The following is a 26745-nucleotide window of genomic DNA, read 5'->3' on the forward strand; positions in this document are numbered from 1 at the left end:
TTAAAGCAAAATTGCTAACGCAGGCAGAGAAATGTTCATAAGAGTATCTAACCCGAGCCACTAGAGTCTGGAGAAGATTGCCTTATGCATGTTATATTAACAGAATCCAAGTTAACCATAATTGCCAATTAATTTGATTCTTCTTAAACTAAAGCAAAATACAACGGAACTCCTTTAATACAGACAGGTGGAAGGGTTCACACTGTTGCTGTATGCCATGGAGACAGTTCGCCTCTGCCTCCTAATGGGGAGTGATCAACTCTTGTGTATGAGAGCAAAGGATTGCAAGAACAGACTCTTCCAGGTTCAGATTAAAGAAGTTTGGCTAAATGCACTTTATTTTATTGCTGCTAATTTACCTTTTTTTTTATTTTTTTTATTTTTTTTTTATTTCTTGGTATTTTTTTGTGTTGAGTTGATAAGAGGATTTAGAAGTTTCAACAGTGAGTTTTTTCTCTGCTGTATTTAAGATGATACATTTGCATGAATTATTCCTGTATCAATGCGGTTAAAATTGGAAACCAAAATAAAAATGAATTGGGGGGGAAAAAATTGTGTCTGTTCTACCTATCTTGATACAAAATCTTCATGAGCTAGGTCAGTAAATTCTGAAGAAAACGTGCTTTGGAGTAACAGTGAATAGCTCTTATTCTTCATTTTGTTGTTAATAGCCTATTGTTGATAATTTCATATTGACCACTTGGGAGTTCTCCCTGTACTTTCTTCACAGCAAAACTTCTTGTCAGGCCCAGATGTATGAGATCATTTTATCTCATGGGGTAGGATTCGAGTCTGAGAAGGAGGAACTGAATCAGTGATTTCTTGAGAAGATTGCCTCAACTATTAGTGGTTGACAAATGCTATGTAAAGGTTAATCCTCACATTGTCAGACACACAAAGGTTAAAGGCCAGATTTCCAGGACGGTTTGACCAACTGAAGTGCCTGCTGACTTCAGTTAGGAGTTGTGGGTGCTTAGCACTCCTGAAAAATCAGAGCCAGAGGATCGCGTCCAAGGCTACAGCACCCGAGTGTCTCAGTGGTAGGGGTCTGAGCCTTTTCACTTGAACGGTGTCTAGATTTTGTGAAACATAAGGTCAGGAATGGAGACCATTCTGATGACTAATAAAATGCCTCGTACTCTTGAAGGTATACTCATCTCACATGTGTGTTAGTTGTCCCTGACCACCTTGTCATACCCCTGCCGGCCCTGCGCTATTACCCTGACCTGAGTTGGGTGATGTTTGCTAATTCAAAATAGCTCTGCAGGCTTGCCCTAAATTAATTACTAACTAAAAAACTTCCTTTGTACACCTTGCTTCCCAGGCTGCCCTGGTGAAGGTAATGGAAGGCATGCTCCCAGACAAGGGAATGTGGTGTCTGCATCGGATTTATGAGCAAACTGATTCCCTCCTCAACCCACTTCCTAAGCCTGGCTTCTGTTTTCATCAGCCCTGCCGTGCTCTGTGTAAGGGAGTGAGCAAACCTTACGGATTGGGGGCTCTTTGCAGCCTGAGAGACTTGGATCTTCACCCTGTGCCCCAGGGCCAGCGTGATCCCAGCCAGTGTTTTCCCCAGGAATTGAAATTGGGAGGGGTGTTCAAATTTATGGGGGGGAGGAGTCAGGGCCGATGAGGAGTGAGACCGTGAAGGTGGGCTGTATGGCACCATACTGAAAAATGTTTCATGACCATTTTATTAGATGTAACTCATGTTTTAAAATCACCACACAAATTAAAGTTGGCTACTCAAGCCTTCTATGAAGCACTGCATCTACATCCTTGGTTTCTTGTTATAATTTTGCACAACTGTTAATGAACTTGAATGCAATGCGTTCATCTTTGGTGGCTTTTCATGTGTTCGGTACTTCCATTCCTTCAGTTGATATGCTCATTAGTTCATTCACATGATCAGGCAGAAGGCAACTTCTTTCAGAACACAAAATTCTATTCAATGATGAAAAACAACGCTCAACTGTAGTTTTTGTGACTGTGTACGGGGAGATTTTGGCAAACCAGTAAAGTGCCTGAAAACGCTATGGCTTATTGTTAAAGGCGGCCTAGTCAGCAAGCTGTAAATTGGCCATTCAGCAGTCTCAGCTTGACCATGGCGGGGGGAGGAGGGGAGTTTTGGGTGCCTCAGAAAGGGCAGCTTGACCTCGTGTCCTTCCTGAGAAGAATTGTGTCGAAGTTGCTGATACATGCATTTTAAAAGAGCAGGATGTACCCCAGGAATGTCTGTTGGGGTCTCAAACGCTGGAAAAACCCACACCTGGTTAATCAATAATCAGAAGGAGCCTCTTGCTTGCCCATTGGAACTGTTTGCTTAACAAGTTTTCTTTACATTCATATCATTCTATTACTAATGTATAAATAAGGGGAAAAGCTTGAGCTAGTTGGACTCGTTTGGGGACTCTTTTTAGACTCTCCCTTTGGATACATCTTGCGGTCCCCACTGGCAGACAGAAGATTTGGCCACCGGAAGCTTGCTGCTGTTTCACTCGAGCCACGCTCAGCTTTGGTAATTATCAAGGGTTGGGGGTGTTTTACTAATCTGTTGCGGATGTGTGTAAGTGCTTGAGACTAAGTAAAGTGTAGCTTTAAGTGAAAGCACTCTTGTGTTGTCCTGTTTGTGCCAGCCATCTATCCGTCGGACGGCCGTGTCTCCCCTGATTTTTTTCCTGACACCACCTCGCACAGAGTAAAAGTTACCAAGAGCTTTGGGTTGAAAGTACCCCGGGTAACAACTGGGAGTAGCAAGAGATGAATTTCTACTTCTTTCATCCCAGGGAACAGCACAAAGATCAGGTCGAGCCACTAGTGATGATAAAAAGTTGAAGTCAAATCTTCATTCATTTGTCGTATGATATTCCACTCTGTGTTCAAATTCTCTAATCTAGGTAGATTAGGTGTGAATGTAAATACAATCTTGTCCTGAGGCCTTTTCCCCCCAGCTCATCACTAGCTGTCAGGGAGAGCTCATTTAGACTTTACTTACAAATCATAATTTGAAATATAAATGAATGCATGGACATTGGCATAAAAAACAACAGCTGTATGAGGAAGCCAGTCAATGTTCAGACTTTTCAAATCCATTATACGTTTGTCATAGACAGGTATTTTATCGTACACTTTATATGCTTTTAAAGTATGTATTGTTTCAATTTCAATTCAAATTTTCAATCACTAAAGTGGCAACACTGCGTGTAACTAGTTTACCAAACTGGTGGGGAGGGAGTTGGGGAAATTCAGGGGGGGTGTAGGGAAATCCCTGATCCCAGCTGCCCGGGGGCCCTGCCGGAGCTCCGCTCACAGGGGGGGAAGCACCGGACACGTGAGCCAGCCGCCCACGTGTTCCCTCCCAGCTGTCTGCAGGGAGGAATCTGGCCCTTTAAACGGGCCGTTGGGGCGTTGCATGCTGGGGACGGGCGCCCTGGCCAATCAGGAGGCGGCTGGGGGGTGGCTTTTTGCTACAAACCAGAAAGCGACTGGAGGGTGAGTGAGTGCGGGGCTGGGGAACCCCCGGCCCGGGGGAAGCAGGCGGGCACCGGGGTTGCCGGGGGTCCACGTGGCTGGGGCTGGCGGCGGGTGCTGTGATCCCAGGGGAGGACCCATAATTCTGGGCGTGGAGGATCCCAAGCCCCATCGCCCCCGTGTCAGACTCAGCCCCGCAGCGGCTGCCCCATACGGCCCTGGAGCCTCCCACTGACCCGCGGGGGGACCTGCCTAGCCCGCCCCCCATGAGCTGGGACAGGAGCCCGCTGCTCTCTTACAGGGGATGCGTAAAGACCTCCATCCCCGCGGACTGTGTCGTTCAGGGGACATTACAGCCCGGTCTCTGCCCACTCAATGGGGACATTAAAGCGCTCCGTGGCTTTTAATGAGAGGCGGCTGCTTCGCTGCCCAGGTGATCAGAGCCTGAGAAGCACCGTAGCAAGAGCAGATCAGACCTGCGTGTCATCCGCGGGATGCCCCCAGGCCATATACTTCTGCTGTCTGCATGGTCGGGCCTCTCCCCTGGCTGCTGTGAGTCGGGCTGTGTTCGGTTGTTTCTATTGCGTCCTGTATGCCCAGGGGGTTGATCTGAGTCATGTGTCCATCTGCCAGGGCAACAGGCACATGTAAACAAAGCAGATGTGATTTAGACAAGGTGCTTTGGGACAAAGGGTGCTAGAGAATTGTAAACATAGGAGAAAATCCATTTTAGCCAATGGATACATGTTATCTACAGCCTGTTCAGGAAGGACCGGCAGGGGAAAAGAGGCGTTGCTTTGGATAGCAAAGATGTATACTGAGGTTGAAGGAAAAGTGGGAGGCAGACCTGTTGAAAGTCTTTGGGTAAGGATAGAAAGGGTAAAAACCATGGGTGCTGTCATGATCGGGGTCTATGACAGGCCACCTAACCAGAGAGAAGAGGCGGATGAGGCTTTCCTTAACTAACTAACAAAATCATCCAACGCACATGATTTCATGGTGATGGGGGGAGATTCAGCTACCCGGAGGTCTGTTGGGAAAATGATACAGCATGGCATAGGTTATCCAGCAAAAAGAACAGGAGTTCAAGTTCAGCAGTTTCTCGTCCATTTATTCTTTTACGTAGAGACTGTCCGGTTTGGCCAATGTACATGGCAGAGGGGCATTGCTGGCACATGATGGCATATATCACATTGGTAGATGTGCAGGTGAACGAGCCCCTGATGGCATGGCTGATGTGATTAGGTCCTATGATGATGTCACTTGAATAGATATGTGGACAGAGTTGGCATCGGGCTTTGTTGCAAGGATAGGTTCCTGGGTCAGTGTTTTTTTCAGTGGTGGTTGGTTGCTGGTGAGTATTTGCTTCAGGTTGGGGGGTTGTCTGTAAGCGAGGACAGGTCTGTCTCCCAAGATCTGTGAGAGTGAGGGATCATCTTTCAGGATAGGTTGTAGATCTTTGATGATGAACCGGACAGTCTCTACGCAAAAGAATAAATGGACACATCTGACATCAGGAATCCTAACATTCAAAAACCAGTAGGAGAACACTTTAACCTGTCTGGTCACTCAATAACAGACCTGAGGGTGGCAATTTTGCAACAGAAAAGCTTCAAAAACAGACTCCAACGAGAAACTGCTGAACTTGAATTGAATTGCAAACTAGATACAATCAACTTAGGCTTGAATAGAGACTGGTAATGGCTGAGCCATTACAAACATTGAATCTATCTCCCCATGTAAGTATTCTCACACTTCTTATCAAACTGTCTATACTGGGCTATCTTGATTATCACCTCAAAAGTTTTTTCTCTACTTAATTGGCCTCTCAGAGTTGGTAAGACAACTTCCACCTTTTCATGCTCTCTGTATGTGTATATATATCTCCTCTATATATGTTCCATTCTATGCATCCGAAGAAGTGGGCTGTAGCCCACGAAAGCTTATGCTCAAATACATTTGTTAGTCTCTAAGGTGCCACAAGTACACCTGTTCTTTTTGCGGATACAGACTAACACGGCTGCTACTCTGAAACCTGTTATCCAGCAAGTTCATGGAATGCATTGGAGACAACTTTTTACTACAGAAGATGGAGAAAGCAACTAGTGGAGAGGCTATTCTGGATTTGATGCTGACGCATAGGCAGGAACTGGTTGAGAATTTAAAGGTGAAAGGCAGCTTGGTTGAAAATGATCATGAAATGATCGAGTTCATGATTCTTAGAAATGGCAGGAGGGAAAACAGCAAAGTAAAGATAATGGACTTCAAAAAGGCAGACTTTAGCAAACTCAGAGAATTGGTAGATAAGATCCTGTGGCAAGCAAGTCTAAGCGAAAAAAGTGTTCAAGAGAGTTGTTAGTTTTTCAGAGACGTTATTAAAAGCGCACAAGAGCGAACCATCCCAATGAACTAGGTCAGATTATGAAGGATGACATTTTTATTCATATATATAATTACACACACAGAGAAGCATGAAAGGGTCGCAGGAAAATATTTTATGAATACACGAGAAGCAAGAGGAAGACCAAGGACAGGGCAAGTCCATTACTTAATGAGGAGGGAAGGACAATCGCAGAAAACGCAACAATGGCCAAAGAGTTCTAAATGCCTTTTTTGTTTCAGTTTTCATCAAAAAGGTTAGCAGTGATGAGACTAACATAGTGAACATCCGTGTAAATGGGGTAGGATCTGAGGCTAAAATAGGGAATGAACAAGTTAAGAATGACTTAGACAAGTTAGATGTCTTCAGGTAGGCTGGGACTGATGAAATACATGGTAGAATACTTAAGGAATTGACTGAAGAGATCTCTGAGCGATTAGTGATTATCTTCGAGAACTTATGGAGGACAAGAGAGATTCCAGAGGACTGGAAAAGGACAAACATAGTACCTATCTTTAGAAAGGGGAATAAGGACACCCCAGGGAATTATATACCAGTCAGCTTAACTTTGGGACCCAGAAAGATATTGGAGCAAATAATCAATTTGTAAGCACCTAGAAGATAAGGTGATAAGTAACACTCACCATGGATTTGTCAAGAACAAATTATGTCAAACCAACCTAATATCCTTCTTTGACAGCACAACAAGCCTTGTGGATGTAGGGAAGCAGTAGATGTGGTATATCTCAACTTTGGTAAGACTTCTGATATTGTCTCACATGATCTTCTCATCAGCAGACTAGGCAAAGAGAGCCTACTCTACGGTGGATGCACAGCTGGTTGGAAAGCCGCACTCAGTTTTTTTAATCTATTGGTTCACCATCAAACTGGAAGGGCATATCATGTGGGGTCCTGCAGGGATCTGTCCTCGGTCCGGTACTATTCGATATTTTCATTAATGACTTGAGTAAAGGAGTGGAGAGTGGACTTATAAAATTTGCAGATGACCCCAAGCTGAGAGGGATTGCAAGCACTTTGAAGGACAAGATTAGAATTCAAAATGATCTTGACAAACTGGAGAAATGGTCAGAAATAAATAGGATAGAGTTCAATAAGGACAAATGCAAAATACTATGCTTAGGAAGAAGTAATCAACTGCACAAATACAAAATGGGAAATGACTGCCTAGGAAGGAGCTGAGGGAGTGGATCACAAACTTAACAGCGTCGACACGATCCTGTATGTTATACAGTTGCAAAAAAAAGCGAACATCGTTCTGGGATGTATTAGCAGGAGTGTTGTAAGCCAGAGCCGAGAAGTAATTCTTCTTCTCTGCTCAGCACTGGCATGGCCTCAGTTGGAGTATTGTGTCCAGTTCTGGGCGCCTCACTTCAGGAACGATATGGACAAATTGGAGAGCTACAAAAATGATGAAAGGTATAAAAAAACATGACCTACGAGGAAAGATTAAAAAACATGGGTTTGTTTAGTCTGGGGAAAAGACTGACAGGCACATAATAACAGTCAAAGATTGTTATAAGAAGGAGGGTTATAAATTGTTCTCCTTATCCACTGAGGACAAGCTTAAATTGCAGCAAGGGATACCTAGGTTGGACATTAGGAAATATTTCTTAACTGTAAGGGTAGTTAAGCTCTGGAACAAATTACCTGGGGCGGTTGTGGAATGTGTGTCATTGGAGGTTTTAAAGAACATGTTAGACCCACACCTGTCAGGGATGGTCTAGAATTATAATACTTAGTCCTGCCTTAGTGCAGAGGACTGGACTAATGACCTCTCGAGGTCCTACATTTCTATGATTCTTTCCTTTATGAAATCCCTTTTCCCTGGCTTGTGGCCCAGCATGCTGGACAACGAGGCCGTCATCCTGTCAACACAAGTTTTTGTTGTTTTAACTCCCTCTACCTGTATTACCAACGAGAGAGGCAGCGTGGTCTAGAGGCTGAAGCAGAGGATTGGCTGTCGGTACACTTGCCCTGTCTGAGTCACTGATTCACACTCTGGCTTTGGGAAAGTCATTTCCCCTCTTTCTGCTCTAGTTAGCTCATCTGTAAAACGTGGGTGGCAATATTGACCTACATACTTCTCCAGGGTCTTCTATGGATTAATTACTGTGTGCACAATGCTTTGAATGTGTACATTTCTAGGAATTATTAAAATAGCTATGATTAAACCAAAAAGTATTTTAAAACCCTAGGCCAAAGTTATCAAATGGAGTTACAGGTGCTCCACCCCTCTACAAATCAGGGTATGGGGTTTGGTGCCTAAGTGTAGGCTAATTAATATAACAGGTTTTCACATTCTCATGTTCAGTGCAGAGTTATTTAAACCCAATTTCATTTAAATATTTGTTTCTTTTGATACTGTCTCACATGACCTTCTTGTAAACAAACTAGAGAAATGCAACCTAGATGGAGCTACTATAAGGTGGGTGCAAAACTGGTTGGAAAACCGTTCCCAGAGAGTAGTTATCGGTGGTTCACAGTCATGCTGGAAGGGCATAACGAGTGGGGTCCTGCAGGGATCAGTTCTTGGTCCGGTTCTGTTCAATATCTTCATCAGTGATTTAGACAATGGCAGACAGGGTACACCTATAAAGTATGCAGACAATACCAAGCTGGGAGGGATTGTAAGTGCTTTGGAGGATAGGATTAAAATTCAAAATGTTCTGGACAAACTGGAGAAAGGGTCTGAAGTAAATAGGATGAAATTCAATAAAGACAAATGCAAAGTACTCCACTTAGGAAGGAACAATCAGTTGCACACATACAAAATGGGAAATGACTGCCTAGGAAGGAGTACTGCGGAAAGGGATCTGGGGGTCATAGTGGACCACAAGCTAAATATGAGTCAACAGTGTGACCCTGGTGCAAAAAAAGCAAACATCATTCTGGGATGTATTAGCAGGAGTTTTGTAAGCAAGACACGAGAAGTAATTCTTCCGCTCTACTCTGCGCTGATTAGGCCTCAACTGGAGTATTGTGTCCACCTTTCAGGAAAGATGTGGACAAACTGGCAAAAGTCCAGAGAAGAGCAACAAAAATTACTAAAGGTCTAGAAAACATGACGTAGGAGGAAAGATTGAAACAATTGGGTTTGTTTAGTCTGGAAAAGAGAAGACTGAGAGGGGACATAAAAGTTTTCTAGTACATAAAAGATTGTTACAAGGAGGAGGGAGAAAAATTGTTCTTCTTAACCCCTGAGGATAAGGACAAGAAACAATGGGCTTAAATTGCAGTGAGGGAGGTTTAGGTTGGACATTAGGAAAAACTTGCTAACTGCCAGGGTGGTTAAGCACTGGAATAAATTGCCTAGGGAAATTGTGGAATCTCCATCATTGGAGTATTTTAAGAGCAGGTTAGACAAACACCTGTCAGGGATGATCTAGATAATACTTAGCCCTACCATGAGTGCAGGGGACTGGACTCTCGAGGTCCCTTCCAGTCCTATGATTCTGTTTTTGTTTTTTAAATCACGGTGGTTTATTTCCTCTGTTAGGTTTTATAATCTCTCTTTTTTAAGAGCACTCAGATTTGGGGCCTAAATTACTTGATAACTTCCCTAGGGGAAGAGGAATGAAAAATGATGCTTGTTCTTAGAGTGTGTAAAGCGTGGAGACTTTTGAGACTGATTCCTTTCTCAGGGGATCTGATAAAAACTCCAACTGTCAGAAAACCCTCCAACACTTGTGTCTCTCGAGTGGATTCCCCTCAATTTGTAACTCAGTGGCTCCTCCCTTCCTGTTCCTTTGTGGAGTGCTCACAGTTATGCAACCCACCTTTCTCTGGCCCTATAGCGACCGTCATGCAGAAGATGGAGTTGGAGCAACTGGAGAGGCTGCGTCATGCAAACCAAGACCTTCTGGAAAGGCTCAAGGTGAAGCAGGAAGAAATCAAGAAAAGACTTCCTCGCAAGCCATTATCTTCATCCTCTCTTTCCAGAAGAACAACTCCTGCAGAGAGAGCTGTCCCTGTTCCTAAGAGAGGGGTATGTGCTGGGCTGGGCTGGGCAGGCTAGATAAGAGTGGTGCAAAGGGGCAAAGATGCAGGAGCAGAAATGCATTTTCCTCTCTAACTGTTCCATGTCTGGAACTGAGGTTTCCTAATGTAAAAGGCGTTTTTCAAACCTGCAGTACCCAGAGGTTCGGGACTAGAAATGCTGAGATCCACCAAGCACAGGGCGGGGAAGCAAATGGGCACCACAGTGACAGACAGCAAAGCTGCAGAGAAAGTTGCCGGGTAGATGGGGTGCATGTGCATGAGACTGGTGGTGCAATCCAGCGGCTGTGGAGTCAGCTGGAGAAATAAGCGATCCCATGGTCTGAGCTCCGTCCATCTAGCAAAGGCTCTGCCTCTCGGCCCCATGAGACTCGAGGTGGGAGAGAATACAGTGGCCTAGCTAGAGCAGCGTCTGCTACCACCAGCTGAGGTGGCAGGAGGGTTATCCTGGACCATTGTCCTTTAATTCCCCACCACCTCAGAGGCCACCCATTGCAGTGATTCTCGCCTGTGGGCAAAGAGGCCTGGATGTAGCCTGTTCACACCCACTCCGTACAGTGATCAGCAGTGGCTCAAGCCCAACACGAGGCCTTTCCCCTTCTCTCTCCAGCAACCTCTGTATGACTGTCGCACGGCAGGGTGGGGATGCGTAGAACGGTAGGAGGCTGAGTTATCGAAGAGCTAATTCCCGAGCTGTCTCCGGCTCTGTGTGGTGACGTGTGGGTCTCTGTGCTCGTTACAGAAGGAGAACCAAGTCCGTGCGACGAAGGGCACAACGGACCCTGTGACGCTAGTGTCTGTGGAACCCGGAGCCAGCGCAGCCAGGGCAGCCCTTCATTCGCCATTGAAACCCGCAGCGTGCGGCAGGGAGGGGAGGGGTGTGCTGCACCGCAGAGCGGGGGCGCATCCGGGTTCCCCCAGGGCAGAACGAAGCTTCACACCGGCAGCATCCATCACCAGAGAAACCTCCAGAGTGGCCAGAGACGGCAATGCCCTGAGAAACCCAGGGGAAGAATCCACCCCTGTGAAACACAGAGAGAGCAGAAAGCAATCCACCATGCTCCGTGGCACCCCGGAGAGGGGCAGGCCAAGGGCTGAGGCAGAGACGGTGCTGGGCAGGACCCCAGCGGAAGGGAATGGCTGGCAGCGAACGGCCATTAGAGACTCCAGGACTCCCAAATCAATCCTGCTGACACCTGGGGGTAAAGAAGTCAAGGTAAAAAGCAAGATGAGCATCGGCCTGAGCAGCTCAAGCCAGGTGGAGGGGAAATAAATATCCGGGTCCGAATTGTTCCATTCCTAATAGCTGAGGGCCCCTGGCATCTCACCCACCCTCTTCCCCCTTCTCTGTGGAATGAGAGCCGAGCCCCCTCCCTCGCCCCACTGCTGCCCTCACCACGCACATTTGGGACAGGCTGCTCAGGCAGCACGGCTACTGGCTTCCCACAGAGGGCCTCGTGGGTTTCCCCCATTGTGCAGCTGCTCTCCGTAAGCTCAGAGTATACATCCAGCATCAATTGTTGCCGTCATCCTGCTAGGCAGCTCGGGGCAGCCTGGGGTAGCATTGTCAGCGTGGAGCTGGAAGTCGGCAAGCCCTGCTTGCTGATTGCAGCTCTGACACCGACCTGCCGCGTGGCCTTGCCCGCGTGTCTCCGTTTTGCAGAGAGGGGTGAGAGACCCGCCCAAAGCCATGCAGTGAATTGCTGGGACAGCTGAGACTAGAGCCCGGCTTTCTCAGCCCAGTTCATTAGACCACAGCCGCCCCCCTTTCTGCAGCTAGCAAATAGGTCCCCTTTGAGGAGCGCAGTGTCCTTGTAGCCGCATGAGGCGTCTCTAGTGACCTGTGAACTCTTTTCACCCCAGAAGGAAGCGGGCCGAGTGACTTTTCTGTCGGACCCTGAGGAATACACCATCCCCGCTGACAGCTGGTCGGCACGTCCTTTCTTGGGCTACGACTGGATTGCAGGCAAGTCCTAGCCCCACCGCACCACTGTGGTGTTATTGGGGTGATCTGGTTGACGGAGGGGCTAAAATCACAACTCACCTCCTGTATAGCAAAGGGTACAGACCGAGGTGCAGGCCCGGGGCTGGAGACCGCGTGCGCTTTGGGACCAGGGCATAGTGAGCTGTTGCCCCGGTACCACTGAAAAATCTGCAAGCTGGGCAGTGTTCTCAGCACAAGAGCTGCAGTTTTGCCAAGCCAGACACGGTTCCTCGGTCAGTGCAGAGATGACCCGTGCTTTCCTGGGACGGCAGTGAGGAGACTGGCCAGGAATCCATGCAGCTGCGGTGGGGCTGAGAGAATTCGAGGGGGGCCCAGAGGAGCAGGAGATGAACGAAGGAAACGAGGAGGAGAGATCATTTCAAGGCTTTTTGTCACAGAAGTCACTGGCCCCTCCGGGTCAGTGGCGCTGCTGGGGTCTCTCCTTCGACGGAGGCAGTATCTGCTTGGCAGTTGGCCACGCTGCTCCCTTCGTGTCTGCTGGTCTGATCAGTCGCCCTCTTTGGCACTCAGCACCCTGGTTAGCTGACCACTTCACGTGAGCTTTCCCAGGTCACCTGCCTCTGATGCAGTTCCAGCTTTGAATTTCCTTCTCCGCTTCGCGTTCCCAGGGCTGCTGGAGACGGACTCGTCGTTGTCCGAGAAATCGGAGCAGTACTTCTCTGAGCTCAGGGAGTTCCGGCAGGTGAACAAGGAAGCGTGTGTCCATGAGGAAGACCTGGGGTAAGGAGGGGACTAAGGTGGCAGTGAACGCCAGGAACCAGGGAAGAACTGGCAGGGGGTCTGTGGAGCAGGAGACTGTGAGGATGGCTCATCCAGCCCATCAGCAGGTCACAGAGCGTTTGCTCTCTTTCTGGGGAGCAGCTGTTTGCTATTGAACTAGAGCCAGGTGCAGAGGGTGAACTGTATCATTCCCGCATGGCCAAGAAACCAGGAACATCTGGGAGCGATTGAAATGGATTTCTGACTTAGTTCCTGTCATCAAGTACAATAAAAGCTTTGTTATCTGGCATGGGGGAATGGGGGGTGCCGGTAAGTCAAAAATTCCGGTTTACTACGAGTTCTACTTACCAATGGAGAGGAGGGAGTTTGGGTGTGGGAGAGGGCTTAGGGCTGGGGGTTGGGGTGCAGGAGGGGGTGCGGGGTGCCGGATCCGGGCGGCACTCGCCTCGGGCGGCTCCCAGCAAGCGGTGACATGTCCTTGCCGCTCCTAAGCGGAGGTGCAGCCAGGCGGCTCTGCACACTGCCTCTGCCCGAAGGCGCTGCCCCCGCAGTTCCCACTGGCTGCGGTTCCTGGCCAATGGGAGCTGCGGACCCAGCGCACAGGGCGGGGGCAGCACACGGAGCCCCCATGGCCGTTCTTCCGTCTAAGAGCAGCAGGGACATGTCGCCGCTTCTGGGGAGCCACACAGAGCCAGGTAGGGAGCCTGCCGGCTCCTCATCAACCAGACTTTTAATGGAGATCGGAAATGCCAGTTTCTAGAGCTTTCCGCTTGGTAAAGTGCCGGATAACACAGCTTTTACTGCATATTCTAACGCAGCAGCTCTGTCCTCTGCCCAGAGATGGGCATTTGCTCTGTGAATAGCCCTTCGGTTTCTTGGTGTAAGTGTAAAGTGTGACGAGTGCTTTCCCCACCAAGCCAGTCTAAAGGGAGGTCTGGACAGCATTGTTCCCATCGCGGTCTCCAGAGTGCACAGCTGTGACTGCATCTTTGTTTCCTTAGGCCAGAGGCACCGGATTACTTGGCTCCTGAACAGGAAGCAGATTTGGTTTCCAGTTCCCATCAGTGTAAGATGAGATGCCTTCCAAATCTAGTTTCTAGGCACAGGCAGCTGTCTTCTGTGGCTTTCTTTTTGGAAAACCCCGGCCTTAAGCCTCTTAGAAGGGGCGTAGGAAGAATTCACAGTTCAGCCCCTCTCCAGCCCCCACTTCCCACTCCAAAGAGGCAGGAGTCCCTGGGTTGATTCTCTTTCGTGTCATCTCTGTTTCTCCAGGGTTCTCTGTAATTGACCTGACTGATTTAAGTGCTTTAAGTTGAGGAAGTTCAGTTAAAGCTGCATCTGTTTTCAGGAAACAGTTGAATGGGAGGGAAATTACCGTGTAAAAAGTACTTTGGGAGAACAGCGGGGGTTGGTTCTGCGTGGTGTGTACGGTGCATTGGGGAAGAAGAGTGCCACAGGCTATGAATGAAGTAACGATCTCTCCTCTGCATGGCAGGTGTTTATTGCTATCGATTAAACAGGCGCCTGTTTACAGTCCCTGTGGATTCCCAGTCTGCCTGCCCCATGTGTAAGACCCCGAGAGCCCGACGGCCTCCGGAGACGCTGGAGGAACCAGCCTACGTCAGGTCTGCACAGTGCTAGTAGCTCAAGTGTCACAGGAAGCCATCAGGGTAGACAGAGAGCAAGCTAGGCATGGGGGAGGAGGTCTCTTTAAGATGCCTCCTTACAAAGTTGCTGTCTTAGGGGAGAGGGAGCTCTTGGGCTTTGAAATGCAAAAGGGCCAAATTCAGCTATGATGTAAGCAGGAGTAGCTCCCATATGAAGTCAATGGGAGATGTACCCTCTTACCTTGGGGTTGAATTTAGTCCAGAGTCTGGGTCTACACACAAGTCCCTAAGAACCTTATCCAGAGCTCATTGACTTCAGTAGGCATTGGATGAGGCCCTAAGACTCGAGGTGTGGCAGGAGGAGTGCAGATGCCTTCTGCGCTGTGATGTCTCTTCTGGAGGACCTGCGCAGTTACTTCCTCTGTTTGGCTGCAGGGTCAGCATTCCCAGGTCCACCCTCCTGCCTGCCTATAAGTACAAAATCCATCGCAGGAAGAGCTTTGAACCAGCAGACGATCTGGCTTTACCCTCGGTAAGTTTCCACCTTCCCATTTGACGGTTATGCAGGTGGCTGCATCATCACCAGGTGAATGGCAATAGCAGCATGTTAGGAAAACAAGAGAACCAACAGCCTTGATGTGTTAATGCCAGGGATGGGTCTCAGCTAAGATTCCAGAGCTGAACACCCCCAAACTGTGGGGAAGTTCAGAGCGAGGCTTTGAGATTGGTCCAATCATTGTGACAGCCAGGAAGAGCCAAACCTAGGTGCAAACTCTGCCGCTCATGCCCATCTGTAACACAATATAATTTATATAACCCTCTGCATACACTGCGTGTGTCCGAATGCTATACACTGAGAGCAAATGCCTGCAGAGTTGGGTTCAGTGGCTCTCCCGCAGACAGACAGGGCAAAAGAATGCAGCAGAGAGAGAAAAACAGGCTGTTGTCTTTACCGCTCGCAACTGCAAATAAACAGTTTTGCTGGTAAAATCCAGTGAACAGCAGCATGTGGTAAAAGGAGACCAGCAGGATGAATGGGTAGAGTGTGGGCCAAAGCCCCAAAGCAAAGAAGGCAGGTATTTATAAAGACAAGGTGTATGTCTACACAGCAAAAGAAAAACCCGCGGCTGGCCCGTGCCAGCTGACTCGGGCTCCCGGGTTGTTTCACTGCTGTGTAGACTTCGGGGCTCAGGCTGGAGCCCAAGCTCTGGGACCCTCCCACCCTGCAAGATCCTACAGCCCGGGCCCAAGCCCCGAAGTCGACACAGCAGTGAAACAGCCCGGCGAGCGTGAGCCCCACGAGCCCAAGTTGGCTGGCACAGGCCAGCCATGGGTGTCTAGTTGCTATGTAGCAAAGAGCTCCAGAGAGACGGATCTGTCCTTGAAACTTTTGGCCTTGAAAACTGCAGATTTAAGTTGACTGAAACATTTTGTGAATTCGTGTCAATTTCGCCAAATTGTTTAGGTCAAAAAACCCAACAACCTATAAAATATTGTTTTCCAGGAAAATAGAAACATTTAGTTTTAAAATTTTCCAAAGGAAACATTTTGATTTTTTTTTTCCACTTCGAAACAACTTTTTGATTTGAAATTTCCTTCCATTTGATTTAAAAAAAAAAAACAAAAGAAAACAGAAACGCTTTTGAAATTGGAACAAAATGTTATGTTTTGGGTCACGCAAAACGTTTACTTCGACCCGAAACAAATATTCTTTTGGCTTGTTGATTCACTGAAAAACTTGAAAAGTAGTTCTTAGAGGGCAACCAGTTATTTGCACAGCTCCAGCCAAAATTCTGTCTGGAGGAGCTGAGTGGGTAAATGGAGGCCCAGTGCATTGAGTTCAGAATGCTCAGGAAGCCGATGTGACAAATCTTGCAACTACCTGTTACTATGTGTTATATGCAGTGTAGCTGTAGCTGTGAGAGTCCCAGATTAGTAGAGAGAGAAGGTGGGTGAGGTGTTATCTCACCCATCTTGTCTGTCATTGCAACCACATGTGATTTGACAATCATTGGTTTTAAGTTTAATTTCAAGCAGCAAATAGAAAACCTTGATTTAAATAATCAGTTTTAATTTTGTTTGCATTTGTACTTTTTACTTATTTTCGTACAGAAAGGTTGGTTGTGATTGCTTGGTACTTCTTTTTGCTAACCAGGAGGATACACTATATTTATACGCATTTATTTAAGAAATTCTATAGCTTAACATTCATTTATTCAGATTCTTAACTTTTACAACTGTTTTATTGTTAGGAAATGATGTATTTTATTACATTTTATTATGTTAGAGAATGATGCATTTCTTCTTGTGTTTTGTGTCACAAGCTGCATTTGGATGGAAGTTAAAAATGACCCAAACCAGCATTTTAAAGGGTTTTTTGTTTTTTTTTTAATTAGTTAAATAAAACTGCCGTAAGTGTTCTGGATACACAAGAAAACACAAAGTGAGGTCATCAAAATGTTTTGTGTTTAAAACTAACTGGTTTATTAAACAAAGGAAGCACTATCTGTACTAATGAATTCAACAGATTGTTTCTGGTCACCATATCCTTCAAGATTTTAGAACTAGAAGATTTCATCCTCTCACACCTAATTTTTAATCCACAGATTGGAAAAGAGGGTGGGGAAAAAACTTGCCTGCTTTTCCAACTCCTAGTGAGTTTTTCAACTTTGAACTGAACTAATTGAATAAACTGATCTGAAGAAAATTCTCTCTCCACCTGCAGAGTAGGCTACTGCAGTTAAAAGCTAGTTTACCGTTTCAACAAATTCTGGCTCCAAACGCTTAGCCAGAAACTTCCACCAGTTCAGGGCTTTGACTTTCTTTAAAATTTCAGCAGCTAACCTGTACTGCTTGAATTGTATTACTTGTATTTAATGTAAAAGATTTTAATAGTGTATAGTAAGGTTAGGCCTAAACATAAATTTGTCATAATTTCACATTTAATTTTAATTAGCTTTAATTTTTGAAAAGAAAACATGTATTTAGTTAAAATTTTTAAAAGGCCAATTGTTTTGATCCATTTTTTTTTTAAACTGCTTTTGGAAATGGCTGGAAGCCAGTGAAGGGGACACATGGGGGAAGGGAGGTAGCTTTGCACCTTAGAGCCTCTGTGAAGTTCTCATCGGTGCCCCTTTGTGACCATACAAAGCTCTTAAAGAAATGAACTCAACAGTCTCTCGGAGCCCCCTTTTGGAGAGACTGGGCTGTTGCTTTTCTGGGGGCACGTACACTACCAGAGAAGGCATTCACAGATAGACCTCTCCCCACAGCACTGCCTGGCCGGTTGGGAGAACGTCGTCCCCTCCAGCAGCCCCACGCTTAGCAGTTTGGATCTGCGAACTTCACTGCAACAAAAACCCACTGACCATTCTCACCTGGTAAGGACAAACTATTCTGAGTTGCACTTGCCCTGTTTTCAGGGGCCCAGGATGGTAATTCACTGACCGCTAAGCAAGAGACCTAGAGCGCATCAGGCTCAGTCTCCCAACTTGCCCCATTGGGTATGAAGCTGGGAAGCATCCGCCTTCCAACGGGATGTCTGCCCTTCCAGGGAACGATGCTGCCGCTGTGCGGCAGTGAAAGGGTTAATGGAGCTGGGAGACAAGGCCCTGAGCCAAAAGTGCGTCGTAAGGCTCTCTGTGCTGTGACGAGATGGGGGAGTGGGATTTTTGGTTTTGTAAGTTGATGGAGTCTTTGTTTGGGTTCTAGACCTTGGTGTCCCGAATGTCCGGAGGAACCAGAACGGACCAGCTCCTAAACCTGTCCCGCTCAGCTCATTTCAGACTTAGTAATGCTTCTCAGCAGAGAGCTCCAGACAAGCCACTATGCTACAGAGCAACTCCTAATTAAAGTCCTACTGTCTCAACCGTATGAGCTGCTGACCTGATTACCCAGGGGCCATGGGGGATACTGGGAGTGAGTAAAAATGATGGTGTTTGCCTAAAAATGAACCTTTAGAGGAGGGATTTTTTCCGAGCCCTGCAAGTGCAAACGCTCTCGCAAAAATCTGCATGCACGTGTGTATTGGAATTGTGCAAGTTGCGATTAGACAATGGCAGAAATTGCTTGCAGTTGGCCAGTTTTGGCCTCTAACCGGCCCTTTGTACATACAATCACCACAGTTGTGCTTTCCCATCCAGGGATGTAAACTAAGTGTTCGTGGTCAGTTGCTATAAGAGACATCTGGTAGGTTTAAGAAAACAGGATGACTAGTCCTGTTCCCTGTAATAGAACAGCCATTGGGTGTATTGCAATAGACACGTACAGAGCGTTCATCCGCCCAACTCATAAAAGTGATACGGTTGACTCATCAAACCAAGAATTCTGACTCTCTGGACAAGAAGTTGGGACTGTAAGCTGCATGGCACAGCATGAGGAGTGCAAAGATGCTCAATTTCATGCTTCCAGGAATTTTGGAACATGATTAATTCTTACATTAAAGAAGAGTGACGGTGCTTTAGTTCCAATAAGAAAAACATGTTTCTTTTTGTGCATTATCTTTGGACAGAGGATTTGGTGGATCATGTTCAGCATAGATGTGTGTGTGGGGGGGGGGGGAAGAAACCATTGTCAAAGAAAGAGGTGTTTTATGAATCACAAAGCCACAAAATGCCTTCGAACATTCTGATGTCATGTTTACCTCTGATTGTAAAAAGGCTGGTGGGAAGGCATTTTGAAGACATGCTCATGGAGGTCTTTAATTGCATTGAAATAATGTGTGAGAGTTTGTTTGAGGTGTGTAATGTGGTGTGGTTTTATTTTCCCTTTAGGAAACAATAAAAAAGGAGTTTTATATTTTCTAATATAACACCTGGAATGTAGAGTTCTATCATAGGAATTCTATGGATTGTAGTCAAGCCTTCTTAACTCATAAGTAAGACTATGATTTACTTAGGGGTATTTTTAGTATAGTCAGTATAGTATATACTATAATATAGTATATATTTATAGTAGACAGGTCACGGAAATAAACAAAAAAAATTCGTGCCCGTGACCTAGCTATGACTTATACGATAAATACTCCTGGCTAAATCTTGGGGGGCTGTTACTGTGGAGGACATCCTGGGGGGCTGCTGCTGCAGGGGGCCTCCGGAGCAGCTGCTGCTCCAGCCACCCCACGGACTGCTGCTTGGGCGGTCCCCAGGGCCAGCTCCAGTTGCAGCTGGTGCGGCTGGCTGCAGGGCCACCCGAGCAGCTGGTCCCGGAGCCAGCTGCTTAGGCGGCCCTGGGTTCAGCCACACTGGCCACTGCAGAAGTCATGGAGGTCACGGAATCCGTGACTTCCGTGACCGACAAAGAGCCCTACTCATAAGAGTATTTAGAAACCTTGGTCCAAACCTATCCGTAGCGTGTAACACAATTGACTTCTATGGGCTTACCCCAGGGATGAGTTTGGCTCATTGTCTATTAGTGTTACAGAGCTTACTACAGGTGCAAAATGTAGGTTGTGAATTTTTTTTTTAAAAAAGCGGGAATTAATTTTACAAGACTATGAATGGAATAATTTTAATATTTAATTGAAAGCAAGTTTGTTTTAAATTAAGCGTTCCTCTTTAGTATGGGACATTTAGACATGGTTGGGCTGGGTGACTGGATGAGAAATAGAAAATGAAACTGACTATAAATGGAAAGCGCAACTGATCACTTTACTTTCTTTGACTTAATCTGAATGCAGTGCGGTAAAGGAACAACAAAAAGTATATCAAATCTGATGCAAAGTACATGGAATTTGTAAAGTTCTTTCCATTTTGGGGGCACAGAAACTAGACATACCCCTCAAACGAATTCAAAATACAGCAGTAAAACTTCATTGTGCAAACTTGTATCTTAAGGCAGGACTCCTTAAAACCTTTTCACCACTAAGCCCTCAAATCATAAACCCTTTCCCAGTTCTTCCCTGGAATAAGGCACAGCATTTATATAGAGTGTTATACCCCCACTGCTCTATTCTACGCACCACCGTGGCTACACCGTAGCCATGTGAACCTGCTGCTGTTACACCCCCATCCACATAGGTTATCCCCATATTACTAATGGGGAAAGTTGAAACCCAAGCAGGTTAAGTAACTTGCTCAAGGCCACGCAGCGTATCAGTGGCAGAACCAGGATTACAACTCAGGTCTCCTGGCTCTCAGGACAGTGCTCATTCCTACAGACCATACTGCCTTTCTAAAAAGGTGGGCTGTGAACCCTTTGGCTCCATATGGGAACCAGTAAGGCCTGGGAGAACAGATGATTTTGGTAGTGTCGTGCTACATGTCAGCCAGAAAATGAGTAGCATCCTGTACTGGAAGCCATGAAAAGGAAACCAGCTTTCCAGTCTACGCTTGACCATCTTCCCAGGTACATAAAGAGCCAGGCTCTGCTGAATTGAAACGAAGCCAAGCACAGGATGTTCCGAAGACGTTGACTGGCACGCGGGTTCTATAGAATGGCCGCTATTGGGCAGCCTTTTGTGATGTTGCTATGGGAGCAAGTCAATATCCCCTGCTAGGTTCCAGCAATTCCAGGTGGACTCTGTGCATCGTGGATTTTGTCATCCAGCCGGAGTTCTTGTCCTACTCTAACGTACATGGAAGAAGGACTACGTATGTTGCTGCTCCTCAGCTCTGAGCTGTGGTTGCTGGGGTGTGTTCGTGGTGCCAGCATACAGCAGACTGTAGGTAATGGTTACTATTATTATTTGAATGGTGGTGGTGCCTACAAACCCTGTACATGGACCACTGTACAAAAACAGAACCTTCCCTGTCTCAAAGAGCTTACACCCTCTAGCAAAGTCAGGCAGAAGGTGATTTTGTTCGACCTTTAGCGTCCAACTGATGCTCTAGTTGTGGCCCGTATGGCACTGGGGGTTAGTAACTGGCTACAAAGTCTCTGATATCTAGATCACTAGCTGGAATATAGCCCAGGTTGGTCATGGTGAAAGCTGTTATCTCATGGCTCTTTGGTGACTTCATGAAACAAGTCGGTGGGCTTCAGACCAGTTCCTGAAGGAGGCGTGACGACCTCCCCAAGATGACCATCCCAGTTAAACTCTTTGCTGGTAGTCTCAGCAGAGAGGCCAAGGGCCCTCTCCCGCCTCGACATGGTGACTCCACATCAGAGAGGAGGCACAGTGGCATGGAGGAGCGGGCGAATGTTTTATTGCCCAATCTGTGGATGGAAGTTTTCCATCTACAGGGCTTTTGCCTTTTACCATTTTTTGCCATCGCAAAGTTCGCTGGCCTTTTTCATACAACCTTATTCAATCCTGTTTCAGTAGAAGAAGTAGTGGTCAACATGCCAGAACCAATCCATTAGCTGTGCGAGTGTCTCACAATGTGGGTGTATTTGCAGCATTAAGACGTTCTCTCGGTTACATGTTTAAAAATCCTCTTGTCTCTTTCTTCCACTACCCAGTTCTAAGTTCTTAGGGATCTCTACTGCCCTTCTGAGCCCAGTGCATGGTCCTGCCCCCGCTGCTGTCAATGGGAGCTTTGCCACGGATTCCAAGAAGTGTAGGATCATACCCTACGGGTAACATACTGCTGCTCTCCCAGTAATGTCTGCCATTTAGAACACTCTCCCTTCCATAGCCTATTATCACTTCTGCCTATCCCCAAACTGCTCTGTTTCCCACCCTCCCTGCCCATGTATCTGATTTGACTCTCCACAGGGGATCAGCTTTTCCACTGGAACAACTGGCAGCCCTGGGTCTGCATGTGCGAGTTACACAAACAGGCACGAATCCGGCACTTTGTGGTTTCGGCTGAAAACGTCACCGTGAACCTGAAGACTGGTGAATTCTGGGAGGAAAAGGCCTGCTCCTTGCTGGATTGCATCATGTGCAAGCCGGAGGAGTGTCCGGGCAGTCCTAGGCTATCTGGCTTCTTGCCCCAATTCGAACATCTCTCCGTTTCAAAGCCCAGCAACGCTAACCCACCTCCCATGAGCATCACTGACTTCGAATCTTATGAGAGTCTCCCGGTGGTGGATGACACAGGTGAGAAGTAATGGCCTAGAGGGGAGTGAGGTGTAACTTTCTGATGATTGTGCTCTACTCTGCTGCAACAGACAGGTCAGGATTGAGGACAAGGCTTGCAGAGCACAGGGCAAGATGGAGCAGAAGGAATACATGCTGCTGGAGCCACTGCTTGAACTGGACTAGAGAATCTGGGCTGGATGACTAAGGGCTGCATTGTATGACTCAGAACTCCATGACAGCTGACCCAACGTCAGCTGAGTTTGAATAAAGTTAAATGGAAACGTAATCCTCTTTGGAAAGTTAACTTTGCCTTTCCCCATCTCGTGCGGCTCCCGTATACGAAAGAAACCTCTGGGCCAAAGGCTGAGCTGGCATAAACCTGTCGAGATGCACCCCCCTATAGCCGGTCTGAATTTGGCCCTGCATTTGGTTTCTATTTGTCCTGCCCTTGCCTCCTAACTGCAGCAGTCTGGAAACGCTGCCCACTCGGGGAACTTTTTACCCTGGGTATTGTGGTAACAAGTCCAATGATACGGTGTTGGCCCGGTTGGACATTAGAACCATCTCTGATTGCCCAAGTGAGCCTTAGAACCCCTTCCTCCACTGACTGGACCAGGCCCCAATATGGTCTTCATTTCTTGAGCAGCAGGAGGGCCTTTTCCTCATTAACAGGATGAGGCTCCAGCGCCAGACCAGACCCTAGGACCGTTCTCTCTCCTTACTTAGCTGAACTGGGCCCCAGATCTCTCTCTGTTCCCTCTTTTGCTAGATTGGTCACGAAACTTTTTCCTCTCTCAGTAACTGCACTATTCCTCTTGCCCAGTCAGTGTGTGCAAGGAGAGAGGCTAGGAACCCTCTGCTGAATGGGCTGGACACGGATTTCTCTCATGCCTCTCTGACTGTGTCCTGGGATCTCCTTCCCAAGCACAAGACGGGATTATATGTTCAGGAACCAGGCTTTGATCCCATTTTCATGGGGTAAAACTGGAGTAACGCCACCAATACTGATGCAATGACTCTGGATTTCTGTTGGTGTGATTGCAATCACAATTCTGTTAAACAGAATGGAATTAACTAGTTCTGGGTAAGAACAAGACTCCTTTAGCCCTTTGGTAACTGACTAATTGCAGTTAGTTGGCCAAATCCTCCACTGGTGTAAGTGGGCATAAGTCCACTGATGTCAACAGGGCTACGCTGATTGACCCCAGCTAAGGATATGGCCCATTGTTGCACGTTGAGTAGCTTTCAAAATGTCTGCCAAGCCCTTTTGACTATTTGAACCCCACCCTCTGATCACCAAATGTCTTTTCCTTCCCTCCCTCCTCCCCAGCCCCTCCCCCTCATACTTCATTACGCAGAACGTTCTCATGCGGACCTGCTGGCTCAGAGCATCCGGGGCTATACTCCGGTGTTGCCCTCAGCAACAGGGGTGTATCTTTGTAGGAGACTTAATTCCCACCCTCCCCCCGTTAGTCACAGAACCCTCCAATCCTGCCCCCCTGCTACCCTGGCCTCCAGTTATCCCCATTCTTGTGCTCTCGGGGCCTTTGTGTGTGTTTGGGAACTAAGCTTTCCACAGAGGCCACCATCTCAGATAGAGTCTTTTTCTTTCTTTTGAGCCTAATTCATCACACAGCGCGGGGGGGAGGGATAGCTCAGTGGTTTGAGCATTGGCCTACTAAACCCAGGGTTGTGAGTTCAATCCTTGAGGGGGCCACTTAGAGATCTGGGGCAAAATCAGAACTTGGTCCTGCTAGTGAAGGCAGGGGGCTGGACTCAATGACCTTTCAAGGTCCCTTCCAGTTCTAGGAGATCGGATATCTGCATTAATTTTTATTTATTTACAAGGCTCCTGAACTGCTAACCCCATTCCCTTTGCAGTCCGCTCTGGCACACTTCACCTTTGAACGTAGGTGCCGACTTTTATTTTTCCCCCGAGGTGCTCCAGCCGTGCTCCTCCCCAAGGCCACAGCCCCCACTCTGACCCTTCCCCCAAGGCCCCACCCTTGCTCCACCTCTTCCCACCCCCACGCGCCAAAGCCCCTGCCTGTCCACCGCTGGCTGCTCTCCGCCTTCCCCCAAGCCTCTCCTCGAGGCACCAAACAGCTGTGGCCAGTGGATGCTGAGCACCCACTGTTTTTTTTTCCGTGGGTGCTTCAGCTCCGGAGCCACCCACAGAGTCGGTGCCTCTGCCTTTGTAGTGGGAGGAGATTCTTACTAACATTCATTTTCACGTTAACCCCCTTTGGTCTGCTTTCTCTCTGAATTGGTTTAGGGAGCAGTCTGAGGTTTCTACTTTAAGTGTGTGTGTGCTACTTTTCTGAAGCATGGGACAGCTGGGTTGTGTATTAACACTGTGAATGACCAGATGAGGTTTTTTGGGTTTTTTTTACGTGACTTGTATAGCAGTGGCACGCATTATAATAAATGTATGTAATTTGTTTTTCCAACAGGAGCCTAACTGATGCCTAGATTATTTTAGAGTGTAGTTCTACTCTGAACAGTGACTCCATGAGAATGGCTTTGTCTCTTGGTGTTGCTGGATCAAATGTGTTCAGTTTACATGTATTTTTTTTCCTAATGGCCACCTCTGCAAATTCCGCCTGGACTTTCTGTCCCATCACTGTTTGCAAAGATCTGCTGTTGGAACTGAATTGATGTCGATGATACATGAGCCAGAAGAGTCCAGTTGGCTCTCCAGGGTCAAGAGGGATAAAAAACAAATGATTGAAACCTTATGTTTTTGTAAGAAGATCTGACTCTGAATTTGCACAGAGGGGGACTGATCTTCTGGTAAGAAGCTTTTGTTTTTACTCTCTGATCATGACCACACTCCAGTGTTCGATCACCAGTGAATAGCTCAGGCCGTCTTCTCTTGTGGCTGGTAGCTAAGGGAAATGAGTGTCCCCTTCTTATGTGGTGTCTCACAATGACTCCACTGAGGTCAGAAAGGGTGAGTATGGAGAGGCCTGGATGCTGATCACATATGAGATTCCAGTGCTTACACAAATCCTGGCTGTCTTTAGTCAAACATCAGTGACATTCATGGTGAGGGAGAGATGATTACTAAAATGTCTGGTCATGCTTGCTGAGAACTAGGTTTGAAAGTTTTGTAGTAATTGGATTTCAGGCCAAATTTTCCTGAAATTTCCCATGCTTTCCTATATGGTGTAACAACTTGGCTAAGCAAACACATGACACAGGCAATGTTAAGCTGATATATAGTTTGAGGAACTCTTGGTTCTTCTTTTAAGTCAGAACGTTCTTTGCTATAAGCAGGCTTTGGAGGATGAATATTGTCCAATGATAGCTACAGCTGATGTTGATTTTAGACTCCTGTGAGGAGAGGTAAGTTTCAAAGAGCAGAGATATCTAGGAATTCTTCTGTTGTGGGGTGGGGTGGGGTTTGAGGAAGAAGGTGAGGTTTCAGCCCAAAGGATTATGGAAGATCTGCAAGTGGACACGCTGCCCGTTGAGAGGCCCTGTGCTTCCACCTAGATTTTGGCTCCCATGCCTTTTGTCTTTCCTAGGCAGATACATACTGCCAAGGAGATCCCTGCCCATGACTACTGCTGGAACCAAATTTAAAGGCTGCTGGGGTCTACGCAGCACGGTGGAGCAAAGCAGCAGAAGTCAATACAGCCGCAGGCTGAGGAACGCATGGGGCACGGAGTCGGGTTTTGCCCACTGTGAACTAGAAAAATATTGCATGTATTTTGGGGAATTGGAAGATGTTACTACACCCGCTCATCTGTTCCATCGCTTGCCTGAGTGGCCAGGGCGAAATCCAGCATGGGCTTCCTCTGCGTTTAGCTTCCTTTTTATCCTCCATGGAATACATTGGCTTAGTGCGTGAGAGTACGGCTACTGTGCTGGTGGCTGGCACAGAAAATGTAATAGCCAGCTAAGGGAGTTCTCCTTTAGTACAATTGGTAGGACTCCTTTAGGCCTGTTGCTTCGGTGATGAAGGTCTAGGGTACCACCCTGGGTTGTCTGTATGTATGTGGCCACAGTTTATTCCCCATAGCATGGGAAACCCAGATATGCTTAAATGGGTGAGCAGGGTGTGGTAAATGATGCTTTTTTTCATTGGAGTCAGTACAGAGCAGATGTTCCGCAGTTTACGGGCTAAACTCCATTCTGTTCCTCAGAGGTAGCGGTAGACGCTGCCAGCAGGTTTACTCTGTCTGCTTTTACCTGCTGTCTGCCTCCGGGATTATTGTAAGATATTTTGAGAGTTGTTTCATCATTAAGCTTTCCCGTTAGCAAGACGATCCTCGTTGTAGCACCAAGAATGAGTGTGCGGCACTGGGCTACTTATGGTATGTAGTAATCAGCTTGTCGGGAAATGACTGTCTCAACCACACACAGCCCCTTTGATATATTTCACCCAGCCCCACCAACCCCCACCTCCAGCCAGGGCTTGCTTTTGGAATGATTTACCAACTTTGATTTAGGGGGCAGCTTTCATCTCTTGAGACGCTGCTGCAGCCTCGCGGCCAGAACGCCAATCTTCGCTTTTGAATTGTACAACATCTGAAAGCGTGGGAGAAACCCGTTACTGAAACCCTCCTTTCAA

General features: G+C 47.1%; 2 protein-coding genes across 3 annotated transcripts in view; both read left to right on the forward strand.

Annotated features, from left to right (window-relative positions):
- The first annotated feature begins 9628 nt into the window (after positions 1-9628).
- Positions 9629-19148, forward strand: MIIP (migration and invasion inhibitory protein). 2 transcript variants are annotated; one of them, XM_029913584.1, is made up of 9 exons: positions 9629-9857; positions 10611-11084; positions 11732-11834; positions 12482-12593; positions 13595-13659; positions 14089-14218; positions 14636-14732; positions 17473-17580; positions 17912-19148. In XM_029913584.1, exons 1-9 carry the CDS (start codon positions 9675-9677, stop codon positions 18050-18052), a joined length of 1413 nt encoding a protein of 470 aa, XP_029769444.1. In that variant the 5' UTR covers positions 9629-9674; the 3' UTR covers positions 18053-19148. The 2 variants fall into 2 exon arrangements, with proteins under 2 accessions (XP_029769444.1, XP_029769445.1); XM_029913585.1 differs by lacking the exons at positions 13595-13659; positions 14089-14218 and having other exon boundaries at positions 9630-9857.
- Positions 19149-21901: 2753 nt separating this feature from the next.
- The window catches only part of LOC112122560 (tumor necrosis factor receptor superfamily member 8-like), a 65817-nt gene continuing 60973 nt past the window's right edge, over positions 21902-26745 (forward strand). Inside the window, exon 1 of the mRNA XM_029913567.1 lies at positions 21902-22184. Within this exon, the coding sequence (XP_029769427.1) occupies positions 21902-22184 (283 nt within the window). The remainder of the gene's footprint in view (positions 22185-26745) is intronic.

This window comes from Terrapene carolina, unplaced genomic scaffold, assembly GCF_002925995.2.
Source record: "Terrapene carolina triunguis isolate 2854851 unplaced genomic scaffold, T_m_triunguis-2.0 Scaffold714, whole genome shotgun sequence".
NCBI lineage: Eukaryota > Metazoa > Chordata > Testudines > Emydidae > Terrapene > Terrapene triunguis.

What these genes read in the sequence shown, in the direction of transcription:
- MIIP (XM_029913584.1), top strand. Translation starts at nt 9,675, where the DNA reads ATGCAGAAGATGGAGTTGGAGCAACTGGAGAGGCTGCGTCATGCAAAC. An exon ending in CTGGGGGTAAAGAAGTCAAG is followed by an intron (nt 11,085 to 11,731) that starts GTAAAAAGCAAG and finishes TTTTCACCCCAG; the next exon opens with AAGGAAGCGGGCCGAGTGAC. An exon ending in GAGGAACCAGCCTACGTCAG is followed by an intron (nt 14,219 to 14,635) that starts GTCTGCACAGTG and finishes GTTTGGCTGCAG; the next exon opens with GGTCAGCATTCCCAGGTCCA.